Source organism: Aulonocara stuartgranti (assembly GCF_965226115.1).
Source record: "Aulonocara stuartgranti genome assembly, chromosome: 7".
In the NCBI taxonomy this organism is placed as follows: Eukaryota; Metazoa; Chordata; class Actinopteri; order Cichliformes; family Cichlidae; genus Aulonocara; species Aulonocara stuartgranti.
Window position 1 is genome coordinate 58,914,148 of NC_138945.1, and position 21,711 is coordinate 58,935,858.

Genomic DNA, 21,711 nt, shown 5'->3' on the forward strand with positions numbered 1-21,711 from the left:
CTCGCCCATCTCACCAGATTTCCAGCACATTATTTTTTTTACTCTTCCAGTAATGAAGACAAATGAGTATCTGTGACATATTTATATAAATTGGGCATTTTGTCTGTGAGGCAGTAACTGAAAAGGTGGTTTGTTTTTAAATGCCAGTTAGGTCGTTTTTTGTAATCATTATTTTAAGGTGGTATAGCAATAAATGTTCTTTTGTGTAACAAACTGAAGGTTAGTTCAGTGTAAGAATTTGGCTTTTAGGACAGAGGAACAGGCACAAAGTTATTTTTTTTTTATTGTCAGTTAATGTGTCCTTTGCCTAACAGAGCTTTGAAACATTTATCTCAGTCAAGGTTAAAGAAGTTTTACATTTTGTAAAAAGAATTAGGTGGGATAAAATATAACGTTGTTGGCACACAAATCATGTTATCTGAGATGGATTACTTCAAAGAGTGCACATTGTTGACTGAATAACTTTGTGCTCCAGAGCGAGTCAAAAGATTACAATGTTTACAGTTACAGTGAGAGTTTAGCCCTGAAGAATTTTGCCTTTGTTTTATTATCCAAGTACAGACACATCTTATTTTTCTGTTTAGTTTAAATATGCATACATATCTTACTCCTCTGGATTTGTTCATAATAATTTTTTCAAAAGGTAAGTAAATAAATATTTGTGAATGATGTACTAAATAAATATGTTTTTCTTTGTTGTAGGAGGGAGTGAATAATTGTACTGCATGTTTCACTTCATTTTAGCTGATTAGATTATGTTTGGGTGGTTTCACTGGTTACTAACATCCTCGTAGTTACCCTTTATCACCGTTGGATTTCACTTGTAATAAGAGGTACTGACAGGTGATGAAATTAATTTTTAATACTAGCTATATTTCCTACATATTTTCCTTTATAATATGCATTTTGCTGGGCTAAAAACAAGATCGGCAGGTCTGCTCAATGAAGTGAAATGTGGACTTTAATTTTTTATGGCTTTTAAACTCTTCTTTTCGCAGGTCACTGCAGATTTGTCTAAGATTGAAAGGATCACATTCGAGTAACTCAGCTGACGACTCTTATGTGTGACAATGTTTCATATGGTTCAGAGTAGAAATCTTTTACACTGTTCTGTTCATGAAACTGTCTGATTTAATACACTTTAAGGGTTGCAGGACTTCTGGCATACAGGGGACGACGTTCAGTGTTTTGAAGTCTATTTAGTGCTCAGGAGCTGTACCATAGGTTACGCTGCGCACTATCGTCACGGGTAGGGTAAAAAGTAAAATCCGACATGGACATGTAGTCAAGCGGGGACTTGAGTTGTGCTTTTATCTTTCATTCATCCAATACACGCAGCAGACAACACGCTGTGCAAGGAGCGTGGTTATCGATCCATACCGCACAGCATCCCCTAACTGGGAACATGTGAGCCTAACTAAGGTTAACTCCAGCGGATATTTGTAATTAGTTTTCATTTTGAATGAAAGCGGGTTGTCTTTTATCTCCTTGTTCCTTTACATTTTGATTTACGAACGAAATTAACGATGTCGTTGCAATAAATACTATGAACTATGAATTATAAACAGCAGCATCACTGATCTTTATTTGGGAAAAGGAACTGCTGACTTATGCTTGCTTCTCATTGTATTTTCAAATAAAGCTACATGTATTATAGTAATGGAGTCCTTTAGTTGCGTAAATATGTGATATGATATGAAAATTAGCAAAAACATATTACAAAAACAATAATAATTTAAAAAAAAAACTCACATATGCTTGACAATCGTAAAATTCCGGACATGTACTGCAATGTTTTCTAATGAGAAGCGGCGCAGTTTTTTTCAGTTACCGTATGGTGCTGTGGTTGCTGAAAAGGGTGTTTAGTTGTCGCCCTCTGCTGGAGAAACGTGCGTATTATATTAAAATTATTGTGGAGAAACTAAGTATGCTTGTTCCTCTGCTTGGTAGCGTAGATCAACTCGGTGTATTTAGGCATGTAGATGTCATGAAGACGACCTGCTGATGTTGAAACCAGCCATCAGAACAGGGAAGAAAGGTGATTTAAGTGACTTTGAATTTGTTGGTGCTGGTCTGAGTACTAAGGAAACTGCTTATCCAATTGGATTTTCCCACATAGTCATCTCTGGTGTTTATGGAGAATGGTTAAAATGAGAAAACATCCAGACAGCGACAGTTCTCTGTTCTCCGTGTGAAAATGCCAGAGGTTTAACTAGAACAGCCAGATTGCTTTGATTTGATAGTAAATCAACAGGTGGTAGTGTAGTAATAGTGGATTAAAAGTTAATGGGCACATTTTAAACCCTTTAGTGCTATGTGAGAATTGTTCAAATGCCAAAGCCTACCTGAGTATTGTTGCTGACCATGTCCATCCCTTTATGACTGCAGTGTCTTTATCTTCTGATGGTTGCTTCCAGGAGGATACCACGCCATACTACAATCTCTAATCATCTCAAACTGCTTTCTGGAACATAACAATCCACCAAATTGAAAAGCACCTTTGGGATGTGGTGGAAAGTTGAAAAGGGAAAGTTACGTCATGGATGTGGAACCGACAAATCTGCAGCAACAATGTGATGCTGTCATGTGAATATGGACCAAAATCTCTGAAGAATGTTTCCACTGTCTTGTTGAATCTATGCCATGAGGAATAAAGGCAGTTCTCAAGGCAAAAGCAGGTCTAACCAGGCATCAGGAAGGTGTACCTATAAAATGTCTGGTCTACAATTCTCTATTGACAATTAGGTTTTCCTCAAAGAAGACTCATTTCTTCATTGCCTGTTTCTGTTTTCTCCCCAAACACTCCCAAAAGAATCAGAGCACTGAGGAATTACTTGTTGATAGAAACCCAGCTCCAAAATTGTGATGTTTAAAGTGTCTTTTAACATAAGAAAGCAAGTACAGAGTTTTTAGAACATAAGAAGATACCATGAAGTTTCAACATCAGCTTGTACGCAACTAGATCTGTAAAAAGTCAGCTGTAAACATGTCAAAGGATACTGGTCGTTACAAGCCATGTGTTTTTCTGTTTTTGTAACAGCATGCACATATATTTTTAATCAAAATTATATTATTAAAACTAAAATTATTATTGTTCTTCTCTGGGAATTTTCCATTTTTTCAGTTTTACCAAAAAAAATAGCAAAGCACATTATGATTTTTTAAAACTATATTAGTGAATATTTTTCAGTATTTTTTGAAACCCACGAAATAAAACACACCACAGCAGGAAGCAAAAGTGTCGCAGTGCTGAAATGGTTCCAGCATGGTGATGCAAAAAAACAATCCACCTTAAAAAAAAGTGCACAAAGTAAATGTAACATCAATGCAAAAGAGACATTCTGATTTAGACAATGTAAGTAAAGGACCATACGCTGGATAAGTGATGTGAAAAATGGTTACAGGTTACATTGAAAAATTTTTTTAAAATCCAACTAAATGCTATATTGACATTTAAACTTCCTTATATTTTGCCAGTATTTCTGATAATCGGTGTACCACTGCATAGGTCACACATTAAATACACTGCACTGAAATCAAGTGAACTATCGCTATAGACTAATTTCAGTCCTTTAGCTCTAGAACAAAAAGACAATCTGTTTTATTTTTTGCTTTTTTTAGAGTCCTGACAATTCACTTGTTGTTACAGAAACATTTGACTGTGCAACAATATAAATCTAGCTTTGTAAAAAGTGAGACCTGCACAACAGATTAAATGTGCCATTTAAAGGAGCAGTGTGTAGAATTTTAGTGACATCTGGTGATGAGGTCGGCATTACAACCAACTGAGCAGCCCTCACTTTAGCTACCAAAGCATCTTTTCAAGCATGCAGTAAAAACTAAAGTGGCTGCAAAGCCTTAAAAAATGTTGTTACTTACCCACATCCCCTGGATTTATCCAGAGAAAGTAACATCACAGCAAGCCCTGCTAAAGTTGTAACAAATGCAAAAGACTCTCTCTAGAGCCAGTGTTATTATTATTATCCCTCTAAGTCTGAACTAGGGCTCCTAATGATTAGGCTAGTAAATTTATAGTTTTGGCCTCAATGCCCTACCTCACTATTGTTCTTCTAGACAGGTGTCAAATATTTTAGTTTGTCGGTGCATTAAAACTTATAGTACTTAGACTAGATCCAGAGTTACAGGGTAGTCGTGAATCTGAAAAATCAAGTCTATCTTTTGCAACCCATTTGGCATCTGCTACAACCAGATCTTTTTAGTGAAAGGTACACGGTGGCCTAAAAATACATACCCAAACCAAAATAACTACTACAAACGACCCTTGTTTAACTGGCAACATTATGTTTTTTCTCCCTCGATGGGAGGGAGTAATTGGTCTGTCTGTCTTTTCAATTTTTGTGTGATGTTAGATACCGATTACAGCTCGAGCTGATTTAATTTTGGTAAAAATCAAGGTCATATCAAATGTGAAAATCATAAAAACTTTATATCACTCACAGTTTCTTTTGTAGATTAAATTTAGACAACAATAAACTACACCTTAGTGGACATGAGTACCTAGGTTGACCTACCTATTTGACCTTGACCTTAATTGTTAGCACCCAGGGTCAAAGTTGACCTCAAAAAACAATTTCAAGAAACTTTCATGTGAAAGGGCATAGAGAGAGACGAACAACTACACTATTTTTCAATATGGCGCCATACAACGTCGCGATGACATAATCATATTGTAATAAAAACAGATAGAGATAAGCATGTTGTAATAAAAACACCATAAAACCGTTTTAGGACAGCCCTTGCCCTTCAGGAGGCGCTGTGTTCTTTCAGTGCTATTGTTTCAGGTATAATGTAAGCTTGCCTACACACACATCCCTGGAAACCTGAGTATGTGAGGCTGACAATGGCCCTCAAACTCAGAACAAGAAAAACTTGTCAGATGCTTTATAGTAGCAGCATAATAATAATACTTGTGCACTGACCATCACCCTTCTGGCTTACAGTTTCAGCTACTCACTTGCTTCACGCTCCAACCCGTGTTGCTAAACGAGAAGTAGAGAAAATAAACAAGTTGACAAAGACACAGTCAAACACGTGGAGAGCAGGAAAGAACACATACTGAAAGCAATAATGATCAATCAGTTCAAAAGTTCTACCTGTCAGGGTAGGAACCCCCACCAGAATACTGATTTTCTGGCTGCCAACAATGGTAACTTTGTTCTTGTTGCCATCACATGTCTTCTGCACTTTCTTTGATTTCGGTGACCAGGATGAGAATATTTTTAAAAAACACACAACAGCCACCAGTCCAGGTACATCCACTGCTATGACTGTCTGGTTACACAGTCAATCTAAATTCTGTCAATGACATAAAAAACACAATAAATACAAATAAGGAGGACGAAACGCTTATGTTACTGTTCTTAATGAGTTGAGCAGCTGTCTACAATTTGTATAATTAAAAAATAATATAATTATAAAATTTGTATAAAGTTACGAGCCTATTTCAGGCAACTACTTGTCAACTTGACCCTGACACACTGTGACTGGATAAGACTACTGTTGTTAACTTACGATGCTAGCTCCTGGAGGTCATTTTTACAAACCTATCCATGTTTCCCATACTTCCTGCTTCTGACTGCACCACATAAATATATACATATTATACAATAATATTTCTTATATAAATAATACAAAAAAACTGACTAAACAGGTTTTCTTGTCCAGGAAAAATTATATGACTTTTTTTGAAGAATCAAAATTTTAAACCACCTTAGGAGTGGAGTGGGGTGGGTGGGTTAACTGTGAAGTTAAACGTTAACATGACTTCAGACTGGTTCCAGTAATTTTCCAGCAGGATAGAGTCATTCTTTGTCTGGATAGTTTCCCCAGGAGTGGGAGGGCACAGAGACTGCATATCTATATTGGCACATAAACCACAATCCAGCTGCTTTATTGAAAGTTTTTCAAACCCATTTATTGTTGGCTTACTGAAATAAACAACATAGATGCTAGTTACAGTGAACAAGGTTCTTAGAAAGCAGATTTTTTATTTTACCGGCCAAGCCACAGCATTCACCCTGCTGCCATCTGGCAAGTATTACAGAAGTACTGACTGCTGCTCCAGCAGACTTTAGGTCAGTTCATTTCCTCTGACCACTCATTTCATCCTCCGTCAACATGTATAAAAGTATTTTTGTTGTTGTTGTTATATTTACAGCAAAATCATTATTTTTTATTTATTTTTTGTTAGTAATATAAAGGCACTACATCATTTCAATGTGTAATTTATTACATAAATTACACATTAACTGCAGAAAACAAATAGTGTGATTGATCGTGTATTTTATGGTTTTAGTGTGTTAATGATAAGCATTTGCCTTGCATGTGCTTACTGGTTATCAAGAGCTGGTCTAATGTGGACTCTGACCATGAACTGGCCATGGAAGATGATGTTATAGCAAGCGGCTGTAAAACAAACCGCTGTAAGCTCTCATTCCTCTCAGTATCTACTGCACTATTGAAAAAAAAACTTAATTTAAGACGTAATTTAAAAGCTCCGGAGCCACATCATCGTGTACTTGAATGTTTTCTGGAACTGTATATGGCAAATAAATGTTTATTAATTAATTAATTAATTAATTAACTACTAATGTATTGATCTGTGGTGCTGTTTTTATTATGAAAATAAACCACTCTTCAGACAAACTAAAATCAACCATGCTGACATTACAGATCTTCTAGTATCTCGATTCTCTCTTTCACCACTGCTGCAGACGCCAAAAATATTACAGTTAACTGTCTTTCCCTGTGGTTGGCTTACCTCTCTGCAGTGGAGAAGTTCTTCAGAACCACCATGTGCAGTAAGGGCTTCTCCCTTTGTCTCTGAGTCACGCTCAGTGTGGCTCAATCACCTGGCAGGTGCAGCAACACAGTCCGTTTCAGACGAATGACACTTAAATGAAAAGCATAATAGCAGCAAACATGTTCAAACGCTGCTGTGAAACAACACATAAGGGAAAAAAACATCAATGATGTAGCTACATAAAACCTTTTAAACTCTGAGCGGGATCATTATATGTATTTCACTGCATATAATTAGAAGAAACATGATGCTGCACATTACGACCAAAACCAGGAGAAAACAAACACGTCTCATTGTGATGTTTGTTTGTTTTGCTTCAGCGATGGTAACTTAAATGCAAGCTCAGATAAAACAAAAAACTGAGGTCTAAGCCATGCACTTGGAAGTCTGGTTTACTGATAATGCTTCCAAAACCTCTGCCCCACAATTGAGGTCATGAAGACAAAAGAAAAAATTTAAACCGAAACCTAATCCCGCAGACATCTCAGAGAACAGAGGTCTGTTTTTAATATTCGTTGTTCTCTAAAGCCATCCCTCAGAGTCGTTCCTGCAGTGAGATAGACTTAAACTTCCAAGGGGTAGACTAGCTGTCTCTCCTATCACACACACAACTGGGATATTGGCTCTTCTTGGAAGGTTCTTCTGGGATCGTCTCCTTCTTGCTGTTTATTTTTCCCCAATTGCCAAAAAAAAAATTGAGAGAACAATAATGTTTTGTAAATTTTTCTTTTCAATTTTCTTTTACAGAACATTACTTTGTATTGCAGTTTCAGTTAAATAGAAGACTTAAATCATTTTTGCTTTACATTATTTACAAAGTCACAGCTTTTTTGCAGATGAGGGTTGCATCTTTGGACGTTCCTGAATTTATAAGCAGTATAGATCGATATTCCTCAGTTAACTTCCAATGATTACTTCCTTCAAACCATCAACTCTATTAGACCCCTTTTGATAAGACTGTTTAAAAAGTCCCACAATTAACTAATGTATCGATCTTAAATATGATAAATCTATCTTTATTACTAGGGTACCTACCACAGGCTTTTAAGATAAGTTAAGATAAGTTTACTATTACTTAAAAAGCCTCTACTTGGCCCAGCTGTCTTAGCAAATTATTGACCAAACTCCAACCTTCTTTTTACTTTAGTTTATTTAGCAAATTCTAGTCAGTGCAGAAACGGCACTGGTGAAGGTTATGAATGATCTACTTATGCCTGCTGACAGTTGATTAATTTCTGTGTTTGTCCTGCTAGACCTCATATCTGCGAAACAGATTTCCATTTCCTCATGAAAATGGGGAGTGTTTTCTATACAGAGCTCCACAGGGAACCGTGCTGGGACCAGTTCTATTTACTTTATACAGCCTTCCCTCGAATAACTTTCTGTTATTTGCATCACAGTCTTCTGATGCTAACTGAACTGACTATTTATGCACAATAAAAAAAAAACATTAAAAAAACAATCAAATACAAGTTCCAGCTGTATAATAATCATCCACATAATAAACAGTGTTAATTATTAATATTTTAACATCAGCTGCAACTTTGTTATAGCTTTCCAGATAATGTTCATAGATGGTTTACAAACTAGTTATTAACAAATTCATGAACATTGCTGTCAAATTATTACTTATTACTTCTAGTAAAACACACTTAACAGTTGGTGGTTATGTGTTACTGATTTTTGCACTAGAATCTTCCTGCATTACAAGTGATGACCTAACCAGAAAAAAAAAACCTTTATTACAATACATTTTAGCATAAAAACAGATGGTGTTAAACACTAGGGTTAGCTTCTGAGAACGCCTCAAGTTCTGTTTTTTTAGCCATCAACTGTGGTTGTTTGAAAAGTACAAGTCCGTCCCCTGCAGGATCAGCGGTGCAGAGTATCCAGTGATTGTTGTCCTGTTCAGCTTTATGGGAATCCAAGAACGTGTGAGCCGTCAGCTCATACTCCTTGCCGTACATGGTCCTGCAAGGACACAACTGTTATGCACAAATGAATTCACATCTTGGTGGTCATTATTAAGGACACAACAGATGGTTGCTTTCACATGTTCTTATAGCGGCTGTGGAGCTGATTAGCTAATTGGACCTGAGTAGCAGTGCAATTTTAATGTCATTGTAGCAAAAATGTACTGTTTTCTTCTTTACTTGCTCCTTATGTATCCTAGAGTATTGTTTGTTATTGCTAATGTGCTAACAGACATCTAAGCTGATATCATAAATGCCCAACACAACTGGTTTGGAGTTACATTTGAAAAGAAAATTGAAAAATACCAGAGGACTTGATCACCCAGAACAGCAAGAGCCTGGTTTGTTTTGCAATGTACAATCAGCACCTTCACATTAGCCTAAAAAAGCATAGACAAAACACAATTCTTAATGGCAGTGAAAGGAACATAATGCATTTATAACACTGATGCTGCAGCAGGTGTAACCAGGAAGATACAGTAAACACTTACAGGAACTGGCAGACCCTCATATTCAAGTCTTTCCTGGGGGTCAAAGTAAACTATCTTCCACCATGACAGAAAGGAATCGCTGTCTTCCAGGCTTACTTCTTGGAGGCGAGACTTTTTTGCACACTTTTAGGTCAAAATATATGATAATAGTAAAAATTCTCACAAAAAGGGGGAACATAATTATGTCATCTTGCACTAAAGTATGTACAGTATGTACAAATGCACAATTTTTCCATTAATTTTTCATTTAAAGCATTGTCACAGTTATTTTTGCTGTAATTAATGTTAAAACTTAACTTACCTTTTGAAAACTTTGCAGGTCACTCGTCAAGTAAAGCTGAGGGAAAGAAAGGGAAAGAATACATGTAAATACAAGAAGCAATCATTCAAATTGTACATACATCCCATGTGTATATGAGACCCTGCTTTGATTCATGTTGTAACATTAGTTATGGTACTTCCATGTGTTTGTGGTTTTCCTTTCCTGTGCGTTTTCTGTTCACCCTGTCTATAGCTTGCTGTTTTTCTGCATCTGTTCTTTGTTCTGCTTTAAATTTTCCTCTTTCATTTTGAGCGTTATTCCCTTGTACTTTTTCATCCCTTCTGGGCTATTTTACTTCATTATCATCTTGAATGACTTTACCTGTGTCTCATTTATTCATCTTCCCATGTGCATTTAGTGTGTGTCTGCCCTTAGGCTTTGCTGGTTCATTATGTCGTGCCTCCTGTGAACCTTTCTCTATTTTGATTTTTGTTTTCTTGACAGGATATTGGATATCTACATTTAGACATAAGAAAAAAGCATGGCATGTTAAAAGTTCATTTAAAAAAGACTATAGTAACCTAGAAGCCATTTAAATCTTGCATTAAAAAAGGGGATTTATGGATGGCTAGATAATCCTGAGAAATATCTGTATGCAAGGGAGAAAGTCGAACACTCTCAGAAAGCAGTGAATTAAAAACCAACATGACTTCATATCTGACATTAATGCATGGCCTTAACCCAGTAAACACAGTTTGTTGCTATCGCCACAAATTCAAATTAAAACTCTCCTAAGGTAATGAAAAAAGCATAGTATAAAAAGCCAATGTGTTCTTTGGGACCTAACTCTTTAGAGATGGACTGAGGTGATGTGCAAAAACTATTTGAACCATCACAGTTTGAAATTGTTTTTCATCCTCTGGGATAAAGAAAAGAGGGACTGTTTCAATTTTTTTCAGCTTTCACTTTAAAAGCAAGAACCCACAGTAGTATAAGAGCGTGTAGTGTGTCAAGTGACCTACAAGGGTCCAGGTGCCAAACTAGCTTGACTATAGTCCACACCTGTCACAAATGGATCACACTGTGTTAAAAAGAACGCAACTTAGTGGTAATTGTTTTTTTCTTAGAAAGATAATAATTTAACCTTCCAGTAATTGGCACACTGACAAGATCAGGTTTTTAAAGGTAATGTCATAACTTATATAAAGCTACTAAAATACTATAATAAACAGACTATTCATACATATTGGCTCATTTGTACAGGCCATCCTTTCTGGTATTACACTTCAACACTGTATCTACTACCAGTAATAAACACCTTAATAAATCCTCTAAACTCAACACATCTAGTTTAGATCAGTCCAAAGACATAACTGAAAAAACAGTGTTATATAATAATCAGTGCTTAAAAGACTTATATCCTCCTCTCATACCAAGAACACAACTGAAATAACTGACAATAACTGTAACAAACATACTAAAGGATTTTTATGTGGAAAATCACTGGAATGCCCATTCAAGATACTCTTTGTATTCAACATGTAATTAAAATGTGTATTGTGTGTGTGTGTGTGTGCGTGCGTGCGTGCGTGCGTGCGTGTGTGTGTGTGTGTGTGTATGTGTGTTCACTTACTCCCCTGGCAAAGCCACTTGTTGTCTTTAAGGCAAAACTTTGCTCAAAATGAAGAGTGGAACCCTCAGGACTGCCATCTACACTGATGTCACACAAGCAGATGTTGCAGATTTAAATCAGGGTGTTGCTATAAGTATTAAAGTTTATGTTAATGTAAATTTGAGGGTGTTTACCTGGTAATGACGAAAGCTGTGCGTGTGCACGGCTGGACACTCCTGACAGCGCTGACTGCACACGGAGCTTGAATGCTGGGAGAAGGAATCTTTGTTAAGCTGTTAACATCAGCATTGATGCTCACTGCACTGCACTCCCTGTTTCCTCCTCCCATGTTCACTAACATCACAATATCACCAAAGTGCAGAGTGCCATCATTTGTCACGGAGAATTTCACCTACACAAACAGATAAAGTCCCTTATTAGCACATTGCCAGTGTGATTGGTTTCAACAAGTATTTTATTAGGTTAAAACCCATTTTACCGGTTTTAAAATGTTCTCTTTGAGGAAGTCCATTTTCTGGCCAGCAAGCTCACCCCTCTCTTTTTTCTCCAGATGTTCTTTTACTTCATCCTGGAGAAAAAAAAATAAGACATCAAGTAAGTACTCTTTAACACAGTTTTCTTTTCAGTCCCACCACTACTAGTTACTGTAGCAAGTAAAGCAAATCAATTACTTAAAAACATTTACAGTAGCATTAAACCATTATTACAAAAATTATTTGTAATCTCCCCAATTCAGTATTTCAGGATTATATCTAGCTGCGTGACATTTTGCGTTTGTTTTTGTCTCTGTGCAGTTGAACCCTGAAAACTTTACCCCAATAGCTATATCAACGTATTTTTGTGTTGCCTACAACTCATAAAGCGTCTAGCACTGAATACTTTCTTTAGGTGTGAAAACAGGACTATAAACAGTCAGATGTAAAGTACATTTCGAAGAATATGGGAATATTTTGACCATGAATTGTAAAAGGCTAAATGTTTATTAAAAAATTCCAAAAATTAGCAGACTATTTGTTATTATTTATTAGATCGATGCCCAGTTCGCAGTAAGTCTGTGTTAACTAGAACCTCGTAACCCCGAATCAAATTCACTTCCTAAACATATATAATAACACTGAATTACTACCAGTGCTATTTTCAACCCATTGCTGGTTGAAACATTAAATGTTCCAGTAGTTTTTTTTCTCTCTCTCTCTTTTTAAACAAACCTCTTTTAAGCGCTGCTCTTCAAACCAGTTTCCCATTTTCACAGGTGTGCGGTAAGTTCTTATATGTGCCATTTTTCACTCAGGCAAAACTGCGAGTACATGCCGGAAAGTTTAACAAGTTTAGCTGCTTTAGCTATTTTAGCTTGGTTTGTGATGTAGTCTCTATGGTAACGGTGTACTCGTCAGTTCTCGCTGATCGTCGCGAGACGTCGAGGTTGTAATTAGAAACAAAACAACTGCAGTGTAGTACATTCATACAGCCATATATTTGTGTTGTGGCTTTTTAATCCGCTTTAATCTTGCTTGATTTGATTTTTTTTAAAAGTTTTTTTGCTCTATAGAGCAATTGTATTGTTTTTGTGTGTTTTTTTGAGCTGTTTTTTTTTTATTTTATTTTAATGGTATTGACTTGAGCCACTTTATTGGTAATTGTATGTGCTTTTTTCTGTTTTGGCAACTGTAATTTATTTGCAACATTTATAAAGTATATCTTATTTTAAAAGGTTCATGGTTTATAATTTGTCCTATTTGAAATAGAATAACCCATGCATGTGAGATCTAAAAGTCATATTGTCATATCATATCAGCCGCTCACTTTGGAAGTCATCACAGCGGATCATCTGCCTCTGTCTCACTCTACCCCAGGCATCCTCTTTTATTACACCAACCCTCTGCATGTCCTCCTTCACTACATCCAGAAATCTTCTTTGTGGTCTTCCTCTTTTCTTCCTACCTGGCAGCTCCATATTCAACATCATTTGTCCAGTATATTCACTCTCTCCCCTCTGCACATGTCCAAACTATCTCAGCTACGCCTCTCCAGCGTGACCTGTCTCTCTGATACATTTTCATATTTGTCTTTATTGTTACTAATTATTCCCACCAACATACAAAAGCACAAAATAAATGAAAAAGAATTTCTGTTTTTCATTTAAGAGTGGAGTAAAACAACATGTGGTCACGGAGTTGCAGAAAGCATGTAGTGTCATACAAGTTTATTTTTGTAATCCTTCACAGTTACCTATGCAATAATATTCTGTGCTTTAGAATAATACTATATGCTTTATCATTTTACAAACAGTTAAACTCTAACAGTTGTAATCCAAAGACTTGAAGAAAAATGTCCACATATCTGCTGTACATCTTTCTCTGTTTCTCTCTGTATGTTTCAGTGGCCATTGGCCCTGCCTCTGGCACCAGAACCATTCATGTGACTCGGTTTGTGGTTTCTTTCTATCGGTGGGTCACTGTCATCTTCCTCTTTATCACTCCTATCATCGCCTTCCAGCTGCAGGATGAAAATAAGCAAAGAGGATAAACAACACAGACAGAAATAAAACATACCCCACATTCCCACACATCCCACATGCATGGACACAGAGACATCTGTAAACCCACCTGGGTAAAGATAAACTTGTAAACCATTCTTAATATGAGAGCAGCCCAGTACAGGTGGAGCAACTGGAGAACCAACAACATGACGTTGAAGAAATAGTAGCCAAAGAAGGCAGGATACAATTCCAGTGGGTACACCCATGTACAGTGAATCAGCCTGTGGAAAACACACTCGTAATATTTTAACATATCACACTAAGATCATCAAGATCATCACTAGGGTGCAATTTTTCTTTTAAAATACTTACCAAAAAGGAAAAACAATAAGTCTTGTCACCATAAAGACGACTGCAAACACCACAAACATGCCGTTAGAAGTCTGCTGCCACGTGGCGTAGTTGAATACTTTTGCACCCTATAAGGGGGGAGAGTAAATACATGTTACCTATTTTGCCATCAAATATGCCTAAAGTAACTCTATACTTAAATCTATGTATATTTTGACACATTAAAAAAGCCTCCAAACACAAAGAATGAGTTTTCTTATTTTACATGCCACCTCAGAAATTGTTCACTGCCAGATTTTTGCTGGATCACCACCTTTACAATTTTTTTTTTTTTTAAGAAAAAAAGGTCATCATAAAAAAAATACAGATGCAATCATTTCAAAAGAGTGGCTGGCTGAAGTTCAAATTTTAATCAGTCTTTTTCTGACTAACTGACAATGCAACACCACATACCCATAAGTATAAGTACCCTCACTAAAGCTAATACAGCTACAGCACTGACCTCGAGTAGGATGTCAGAAGAGTCATGAACAACCATGACAAGGGTTCCGATACGGACGAAGTTTGAAATCCAGGAAAAACTCAGGAGAGTCAGTGTGGCCATATGATGAACCACCTGCTCTTTAAAGTCCTAAAAGTAAACAAGACAAATAAGACACAAAGATCACATAATACAACAGGCTTTGCCCCCAAAACTGTATTCTAAAAACACAGAAATCTAATCTAATAATAATCTAATGACATTATTACATTAAATATTTTTCTGTCTCAAAATGTGCCTTTGGGAGATGATTACACATTTAAGTGTGATTCATTTATGTATAGTAGAAGCAACAATTTTGTTTTACGTTGCTCATTTTCTTAATATTTCTAATATACAGAAATGCATATGTTGTGCCTGAATAATTGAAACCTATTATTTATTTATTAAACATTTATTAAAAATGTTTATTTATTAAAAAGCTCGTGATTGTCCTTTGGCTCTGCATAAAACATAGTGGGGGAGGTTGTATTGTGGGTAGAAAACAAATCCTCCAAGATTAAAATAAATGAAACTACTTCATTGTCACTCTACACATTTGTACACTTACTTTTCGTTTCACATCAAATGTGAGACTGAAGACCAAAGAAAGATAGAAGCCCATTTCCAACATGTAATACCAGTACTGTGATGGCAGAAGGGACTGTGTGGGGACAAGCAGGTGTGTTTTTGTGTCATTCATCATGCTGTACTGTGTAATCCATCGCAAATACCAAAGGTAAAGGCACGTACCTGTTTAGGAAAACCTGCCCAAACTTCCCTTAGATTATAAACCCAGGGTTTCTAAATCCAAGGAAAACAGTAAAGCAGAGAGTGTGACGTGAATATCAGAGAAACAAACCAACCAAGCTGGCTGTTCACTAATGCCTTGTAAGGACAGTCCCAGTACTTACATCATAGAGAGCTAGGATTCCACCAAAAAATGCAAAAAGATAAAATGCACATCTCCAACTGTTGACAGGCAAAAGCCATAATGTCACATATTTGCATAGACATTAATCTTTTCATATCAGTGCATCTTCAGTTCACACAGACATACGCTCACCTGGCTTCACTGAACCTCTTTCGAAGCCCCGGTCGCTCCTGGTTCCTTCTCCTCCTGAACCACACCTGAACTCTCCTTTCTGGCCAGCCAGTCTTCTTACACAGAGACCACACGTCAGCCTGAGACACAACAGGAGACATTCCAGTGTTTATAACCTTTCCACATTTGGACGCACCCTCTCCAAGGTTACACAAGCAGTAAGCTTTAGTCTTTGATTATTAACACACTTTAACAGTGCAATTCCACTAAAATTTGTGGCAACCAAACATGTTTAAAGGGATGTGATGCACACGTAAAAAGACTTTATGATGTTCCATTAAAATGCATTTTACCTGTAGCTTATTTGAACAAAAATCTGGGTTTGTTTTTCTTTTGTACTTTCAATCATTTACTATTTTTTTTTGTCATATTTGTCACCCTTACATGTTTCAGATCATCAAACAAATGGTATTATTAGACAAAGATAACCTGAGTAAATAGTAAATGCAGCAGTTAAATTACACTTTTAAGTATTCAAGGAAATAACCAATCCAATACCATCAACCCTTTCCTGACATTTCAGGAAAGGGTTATAAAGGCTTTGGGACTCCTTGAACCATAATAAAGGCACTTATCCACAAATAGAGAAAAACCTGGAACAATGGTGAACCTTCCCAAGACTATCCAACCTATCAAAATCACTCCAAGGAGGCTCGTCCAGGAGGTCGCAAAAGCGCAGACCTCATTTGCCTCAGTTAAGGTTAATGATTCAACCATAGAAAGAGACTGGTCGAACATGACATCTATGTGAGAGTTTCAAGGAGAAAACCACTGCTGACCAAAAAAGAACACAAAGGCTCGGCTCATATTTGGGGAAAATATTCTGTGGACTGGTTTAAGTCCTGTTACATGTGACATAAAACTAACACAGCATTTCAGAAAAAGAGCATCATATCCCAGAACTGCTCTCCTGCGTCAAGACCTGGATGACTGAAGCTCAAGCGCGGTCAGATAGGGAGACACATATCTGAAACCTACCAGAAAATTTACGTTAATGGCTCAAAAAAAAAGTTTTTTTTTTTAAATAAAAGGTTTTAGATTAGCGTAATCAAAGTCCAGTCTTAAATCCAATTGAAATACTCTGTCATGACCTTAAATAAGCCGTCCATTGTAATGTGAAAGATTAAGTTTCAGTTATTCTAAAGACTTGATTATACACTCAACAAAAATATAAACGCAACACCTTTGTTACTGCTCCCATTCCCCATGGGATGGACGTAGAGACCTAAAATTCATTCCAGATACACAATATAACCATCCCTCCCAAACAGTGGTCACAAATCCGTCCAAATGTGTGGTAGTGGGCACATCTGCTATATTGAGATAATCCATCCCACCTCACAGGTGTGCCACATCAGGATGCTGATCTGACATCATGAGTAGTGCACAGGTGTACCTCAGACTGCCCACAACAAAAGGCCACCCTGGAATGTGCAGTTTTTTGCGCTATTGGGGGTCTGGGGACCCAGAACCGGTCATTATCTGGTGTGACCACCATTTGCCTCATGCAGTGCAACACATCGTCGCATGGAGTCTATCAGATTGTCAATTGTGGCCTGTGGAATGTTGGTCCACTCCACTTCAATGGCTGTGCGAGGTTGTTGGATATTCGTGGGAACTGGTACACGCTGTCGTATACGCCGGTCAAGCACATCCCGAACATGCTCAATGGGTGACATGTCCGGTGAGTATGCTGGCCATGCAAGAACTGGGACATTCTCAGCTGCCATCTGCCCTGAACAATGTGAACCATGATTCATCCGTGAAGCGCACACCTCTCCAACGTGCCAGACGCCATTGAATGTGAGCATTTGCCCACACAAGTCTGTTACGGCGACGAGCTGGAGTTAGGTCAAGACCCCGATGAGGACGACGGGCATGCAGTTGAGCGTCCCTGAGACGGTTTCTGACAGTTTGTGCAGAAATTGTTTGGTTGTGCAAACCAATTGTTCCAGCAGCTGTCTGGGTGGCTGGTCTCAGACGATCTTGGAGGTGAACCTGCTGGATGTGGAGGTCCTGGGCTGGTGTGGTTACACGAGGTCTGCGGTTGTGAGGCCGGTTGGATGTGCTGCCATATTCTCTGAAACGCCTGTGGAGACGGCTTATGGTTGAGAAATGAACATTCAATGCACGGGCGACAGATCTGGTTGACATTCCTGCTGTCAGCATGCCAATTGCACGCTCCCTCATTGCTTGTGGCATCTGTGGCATTTTGCTGTGAGACAAAACTGCACATTCCAGGGTGGCCTTTTGTTGTGGGCAGTCTGAGGTACACCTGTGCACTACTCATGATGTCAGATCAGCATCCTGATGTGGCACACCTGTGAGGTGGGATGGATTATCTCAATATAGCAGATGTGCCCACTACCACACATTTGGACGGATTTGTGACCACTGTTTGGGAGGGATGGTTATATTGTGTATCTGGAATGAATTTTAGGTCTCTACGTCCATCCCATGGGGAATGGGAGCAGTAACAAAGGTGTTGCGTTTATATTTTTGTTGAGTGTAGTTCTTGATAACAAGGGTGGCACAACCAGTTGTGGGGTTTATGGGTCATTGCTTTTTCACATAGGTCCAGACACCTTTTTTCCCCTTAATAATAAAAAGCATAATTCAAAAACTGCATTTTGTATTTACTCTGATTATCCTTGTCTAATAATAAAGGTTGTTTCCATCCATCCATCCATTCGCTTCCGCTTATCCTTTTCAGGGTCGCGGGAGGCGCTGGAGCCTATCCCAGCTGTCATAGGGCAAAAGCGGGGTACACCCTGGACAGGTCGCCAGTCTGTCACAGGGCTAACACATAGGGACAGACAACCATTCACATTCACACCTAGTGGCAATTTGGATTATCCAATTAACCTATCCCCACAAGCTGCATGTCTTTGGACGGTGGGAGGAAGCCGGAGTACCCGGAGAGAACCCACGCAAACACGGGGAGAACATGCAAACTCCACACAGAAAGACCCCGGCCTGATGGTGGAATTGAACTCAGGACCTTCTTGCTGTGCGGCAACAGTGCTAACCACCGTGCCACCGTGCTGCGGTTGATGACCTGAAAAAATATAAGTGTAACAAATATCTGTGTTGTTCAGCACTTTGGTCTGCCTGGTGTGTTCTTAAAGTGCTATACAAATAAACGATGATGATGATGATGATGATGAAATATGTCTGAAAAAAGAGATCAGGGTGGGGGCTTCACATCACTGTATTATCCATGTGTTCGCAGTAAAACTCACTTGAGAAGGAACCCGTGTTTGGCTGCAGAAGTATTTTTCTAGTATAGGGTTTTGTTCTGCTGGGAGACGTATCTTGTCCCTGATTCCCCAAAAATTAGCCAGTGGTGTGGCAAAGTACCTGAAACAGCACCAAAAACTGGTCACTCCCTCCTAAACACAAAAAAGTCCTGGGATTCTAAAACCAGATGACTGCGTTACTAATCTCATTGACACACAGGCATATTTACTTACATACTTTGCGGTCTTACCTTTCAAACAAGTATCTGACTACAAGCAGGCAAAGGGCACAGGGTAGAGAGGCATAAAGATGAGACACTTTCGCATAGACACGACCTTCCTTGTCCTCTAAAGCAGACCAGGACAAATTTCCTGGCAGCCACAAACGGTCCCACCAGATCCACTCCCCAACTGTCTGCAACATGATGCTGGAAAACACACAAAAATTACATCTAACTATCACTGTTACTCAAGTAAATAAATAAAAATCTTGTTTCCAAATTCAAATGAATTTTTTTCTTTTCTTTTCTTGTTACATTTCCCTCTTTTCTTTTTGTTATCATGAAGATCTCCTGCCAAAGTAGTGTGACGCCACTGAATGAGCCACGTACATATTCTTGAAACTTAACAGCGGTCACTAGATGGCATCAAGATCAGGCTGCTGCTATGATCCAAGCACATTCACAGCCAAGAAATCTACCATATGGTGCCAACTTTTCATCACAGCAGCAATTTTTGATTCGACTTTCCACTATCTTCAACTCGAATATCAATTCTCGATGTACTGGCAGTCATGAATGAAGTGAGCAATATACAGAAGAAGAACTGCGTAGATATCAAAGGGCAAGAAAGATAAAGATGGGTGAGGAGCAATTCAAAAGGGAGATTAAGGAGAAACAAAGTCCTTCTTCTCGTGGACTCTGATCATAACTGTAGATAAAAGTGTGTTTTTTGAGCAGTGAGAAAAGTACTTAAATACTTAAAGCGAGCTGGATTGTAACTGGTTTAAATGATCAGTTAAAATATTTGCTCTAAATTTACTCGCTACGATAGACTGAGTCATATCAGTGTGTCCCTGAGCCTCAAAGGTAGTTAATAAGTCAGCATAAGAACAGTCAAATGTGCCTGCAAGCGGTGTTGTCTTGACAAGTTCTAACAATAGAGAGGGAGGCAGACAAAGCGAGTGAGTGTACGCGACAAAGAATGATGAAACTAGAGAAACAGTTAAATATGGTGTAAACTCCAATAATTCCAGCCTTCCGCTTGATTGAAGTTATTACATCCTTTATTTTAGGTAACAAAATACATAAAAACTAAGTATGGAAATGTCTTCCCAAACACACACTCACCTTCAGTGTCCCAGTGTGAGTAGTGTCTGGTGTTTTCCTCTGCCAGTCTGTTACTCATACAACTCAGTGGTACTCCTCTTATCCACACCAGGTAACAGCACTGTCCTGTGATCCTAGACGATCCCTCTTCCTGCTATTGTAAAGCCATTCTTCATAGTTATAGAAAGCAAATATCAGCTCAGTCTGCTGCCTCACTTCATCTGTACAATGTGTCTCATTGTGTGGCACTAGACTCCAGTGAGCATGTTTCTAGGCATGCGTATGGTCGCTCACCTGAATGGGATCCTTCCCTCCCACTTTGTCTGCTCTTGTGATCACACCCTTGTAGTTGCTGCAAGTCTTTTGAGATTAGCACAGCTGAGCACTGCAAACACCTTGGAGCATATTTGCATGTTCACTTGTAAGCTGCAAGAGTCAGAGGGTGGGAGTATTTGCGTACCCTCACCTGCAAAAGAATTCCCTTGGAATGCCAGGAAAACCCCCACAAAGGTCCCATTCATTGGCAGGGCAGGGGAGGAGGAGCCAGGGCAGAAAAGCAACTGACACACAAAGAGAGTGAAACATCACTCTGTATACATAGCTAACTGGGTTGATAACAAACTTATTAATACAAATGAGATGACCTTGGACTTGGTTTTGGTTAACAGAAAGTATTTCCTTTTTCAGTTTTCTGTGCGGAAATAAAAGTAATAATTTCAAGGAACTTATTAAAGCAGTCTAGTGATTATTTTTGTGATTTCCCACTGACAATGTCAAGCTTCAGATGTTGAAAAAATAAAAGTGAACATAAAGCAACTCGTTACTAAAGCATCCTTAATAAAATGTGGAACAGTAGATAGTTTTGTTTCAACATACACCAGAAGGTGGCGATAGAGACAACATAATACATGGACCTGCTTGTCAATATACTGTACATGAGTGACGTGTTATAAATGTAGTGGTGGGTCTGCTGAACACTTTTGTTCAGTTTGCTTTCTCAGAGAAGAACAAGCTGCTTTTTTACTCGTCATAGCAGGTAACTGAATATTTCAGTGGGTATATTTTGATTTTGATCTGTTTATTTATTTTGCCCTTCCTGACACAACATCAAAGAGATTTGTGTCTCCTCCCAGGAATAAAATCTTGTTAGGTCAACATGTAAACCATTATATGATTCATACAAAACTGTGCGAAAAGTCTTAAACACCCCTCACTTATTTACATTTTGCTTCCAAGGTGCCAGATTCTCTCATATTTCTTTAAAGAGGTCTTGAGCAATAGTTCTCCAGGTTTTCTTAAGTTGACTCTACAATAATAATAAAAAACAAAAACATTTTGGCATGGTGTGCACACACTGCCAGTGAAGTAAAAACACACCGCGAGGCACTATCAGTCATAGATTGGCCTCCCCAGAGCATTGAAGCAGTGTGGGATTATCTTACCAGAGAATGAAACACAAAGGACGCAAACATACAAAGGAGAGCTTTGGATGTCCTTCAGTTAGCCC

General features: G+C 38.2%; 2 protein-coding genes across 3 annotated transcripts; both read right to left on the bottom strand.

Moving 5' to 3' along the window:
* Positions 1-7,585: 7,585 nt before the first annotated feature.
* Positions 7,586-12,570, bottom strand: cfap161 (cilia and flagella associated protein 161). The gene is made up of 8 exons (XM_082538515.1): positions 12,391-12,570; positions 11,661-11,750; positions 11,356-11,573; positions 11,183-11,264; positions 9,589-9,624; positions 9,288-9,410; positions 9,103-9,176; positions 7,586-8,794 (listed from the first exon to the last, which is right to left on the bottom strand). The coding sequence occupies exons 1-8, from the start codon at positions 12,460-12,462 to the stop codon at positions 8,599-8,601; spliced, it is 891 nt and encodes a 296-aa protein (XP_082394641.1). The 5' UTR covers positions 12,463-12,570; the 3' UTR covers positions 7,586-8,598.
* Positions 12,571-13,370: 800 nt separating this feature from the next.
* Positions 13,371-20,975, bottom strand: cers3b (ceramide synthase 3b). Of its 2 annotated transcripts, XM_082539093.1 has the most exons (12): positions 20,499-20,975; positions 20,226-20,374; positions 19,128-19,304; positions 18,880-18,997; positions 15,599-15,717; positions 15,447-15,504; positions 15,286-15,336; positions 15,104-15,196; positions 14,515-14,643; positions 14,034-14,140; positions 13,789-13,942; positions 13,371-13,678 (listed from the first exon to the last, which is right to left on the bottom strand). In XM_082539093.1, exons 3-12 carry the CDS (start codon positions 19,298-19,300, stop codon positions 13,559-13,561), a joined length of 1,122 nt encoding a protein of 373 aa, XP_082395219.1. In that variant the 5' UTR covers positions 19,301-19,304; positions 20,226-20,374; positions 20,499-20,975; the 3' UTR covers positions 13,371-13,558. The 2 variants fall into 2 exon arrangements, with proteins under 2 accessions (XP_082395219.1, XP_082395218.1); XM_082539092.1 differs by lacking the exon at positions 20,499-20,975 and having other exon boundaries at positions 20,226-20,487.
* Between the last annotated feature and the right edge of the window lie 736 nt (positions 20,976-21,711).

What these genes read in the sequence shown, in the direction of transcription:
- cfap161 (XM_082538515.1), bottom strand. Translation starts at nt 12,462, where the DNA reads ATGGCACATATAAGAACTTACCGCACACCTGTGAAAATGGGAAACTGG. An exon ending in AAGAGAACATTTTAAAACCG is followed by an intron (nt 11,574 to 11,660) that starts GTAAAATGGGTT and finishes CTGTTTGTGTAG; the next exon opens with GTGAAATTCTCCGTGACAAA. An exon ending in ACAGCTTTCGTCATTACCAG is followed by an intron (nt 11,265 to 11,355) that starts GTAAACACCCTC and finishes GTGTGACATCAG; the next exon opens with TGTAGATGGCAGTCCTGAGG.
- cers3b (XM_082539093.1), bottom strand. Translation starts at nt 19,300, where the DNA reads ATGTTGCAGACAGTTGGGGAGTGGATCTGGTGGGACCGTTTGTGGCTG. An exon ending in CTTCTGACATCCTACTCGAG is followed by an intron (nt 14,141 to 14,514) that starts GTCAGTGCTGTA and finishes CCCCCCTTATAG; the next exon opens with GGTGCAAAAGTATTCAACTA. An exon ending in ACAAGTTTATCTTTACCCAG is followed by an intron (nt 13,679 to 13,788) that starts GTGGGTTTACAG and finishes TTCATCCTGCAG; the next exon opens with CTGGAAGGCGATGATAGGAG.